We start from the raw sequence: 1,616 nt of genomic DNA on the forward strand, positions 1-1,616 counted from the left end.
CACGAATATAGGGTCTAAGTGCACTCCTCCTCTCTCTCTCGGGCCCCACGTAGACCTCACTACTATAGTAACTGAGGTTTGAGTCCTTTCTTCCACTGACACTGGTACCTTTTCTTTACTCTAGTCCCTGTTGTGTGTTTCAGGTTTACCTCCATCACAGAAAGATGTCTTGCTCCAGCCTGTGCTATCCAGAATGCGGGGTGGCCCGACCCAGTTCAGTTTCTGGCAGCTGCAACGAGCCATGCGTTAGGCAGTGCCCTGACTCTGAAGTGGTCATCAGACCATCACCGGTTGTTGTAACCATCCCAGGACCAATTCTCAGCAATTTCCCTCAGCAGAGTGAAGTGGGAGCCGTTGGAGCACCTGTGGTCGGAGCCGGCTATGGGGGCTCATTTGGTTTCGGGGGATTGTACGGCTATGGAGGCCATTACGGAGGATTGTATGGTTATGGGAGATTAGGTGGTTACGGGGGATTGTGTGGTTACGGGGGTGGTTACGGGGGCCGTTATGGTGGACTGTGTGGTTACGGAGGAGGTTACGGGGGAGGTTACGGTTACGGGGGAGCATGCGGTTCTGGGTTATCTTGCCATAGGTACCTGAGTGGAAGCTGTACACCATGTTAAACCCTGCAGGAATATCAATGGGAAAAGGAAAGACCAGGAAATGAACAACAAGCTAGAGATTCAGACAGAGATTTCAGAAGTGCTGGGCAGGCATGGCTCCACTTGAATTCAATGCGAACTGTGTCTGCTCAGCCCCTTTATCTCATAGACCGATTGCTAATATTATGCTTATAAACTCTTTCTGCCAATGCTTTCCCAACCACGCGCTTATTCTCTTAGTCACATATGGACTCATTCTGAATTACACTCAGGCTGTTTGCACTAGCCCCACAGTGTGAGGGAAACAGGGGCCTTAAGACAGGCATCAGTTGTACTTATTATCACTTTAATTTGTTTGTCCAACTCTGCACCTGCAGCAAAGGAAAAAGAACATCTTGCCTCAAATGCATCCCGAGGAAGAGGGTGATCGGTCCCAGCTCTTTTGGAAATACTTGAAATGCATCCTTTCTGCTCTGTATTATTTCTTTCTATAACTGCATTGCAAATTCATTCTCATTAAAAACTATGGTGCATCATAATATCGGTCATCTGGTTTTCCTTGTTCCTCCCTCCTTGTTTAAAAATCGTGCTGGAGGAAATTCCTCCCTGTATAGCCGGCAGCACCAGGCACTTCTCAAGTTGCAACTTTCGAAGGCAAGGAGTGATAGGAGAATAAAGCCCTTAAAGTGGTTCAAAGCATTATTCAGGCCCTCTGCACAGCCTGGAGTTCTTCCTTGCATTATCCGTGTAGCAAAAAGCCTTTTCCTGCTAAGACTTACACAGATTTTCACTTTAAAATGTCAATATTTCCTTCAATTTCAAAAAGACCAATCACATGGTTCGTGCAAAGTGTCTGTGTTAATCTTTGCTGGATAGCGACCCAGATTTTCGGAAGGAAAAGAAAACTGGCCATCCCTAAAGACAAATTACACTACACCAAAGTCATCTGCAGCAGTCATATGAAGAGATTAGTACCCTGACCATTACTTCAGTACAAGAATCTCATGTTTTTTT

The 1,616-nt window shown here is 46.2% G+C and overlaps 1 protein-coding gene across 1 annotated transcript; it reads left to right on the forward strand.

Annotated features, from left to right (window-relative positions):
• Positions 1–164: 164 nt before the first annotated feature.
• Positions 165–623, forward strand: LOC112123331 (claw keratin-like). Its single transcript, XM_024221971.2, has one exon. It carries the CDS (start codon positions 165–167, stop codon positions 621–623), a length of 459 nt encoding a protein of 152 aa, XP_024077739.1.
• The last annotated feature ends 993 nt before the right edge of the window (positions 624–1,616 follow it).

This window comes from Terrapene carolina, unplaced genomic scaffold (assembly GCF_002925995.2).
Source record: "Terrapene carolina triunguis isolate 2854851 unplaced genomic scaffold, T_m_triunguis-2.0 Scaffold8054, whole genome shotgun sequence".
Classification (NCBI taxonomy): domain Eukaryota; kingdom Metazoa; phylum Chordata; order Testudines; family Emydidae; genus Terrapene; species Terrapene triunguis.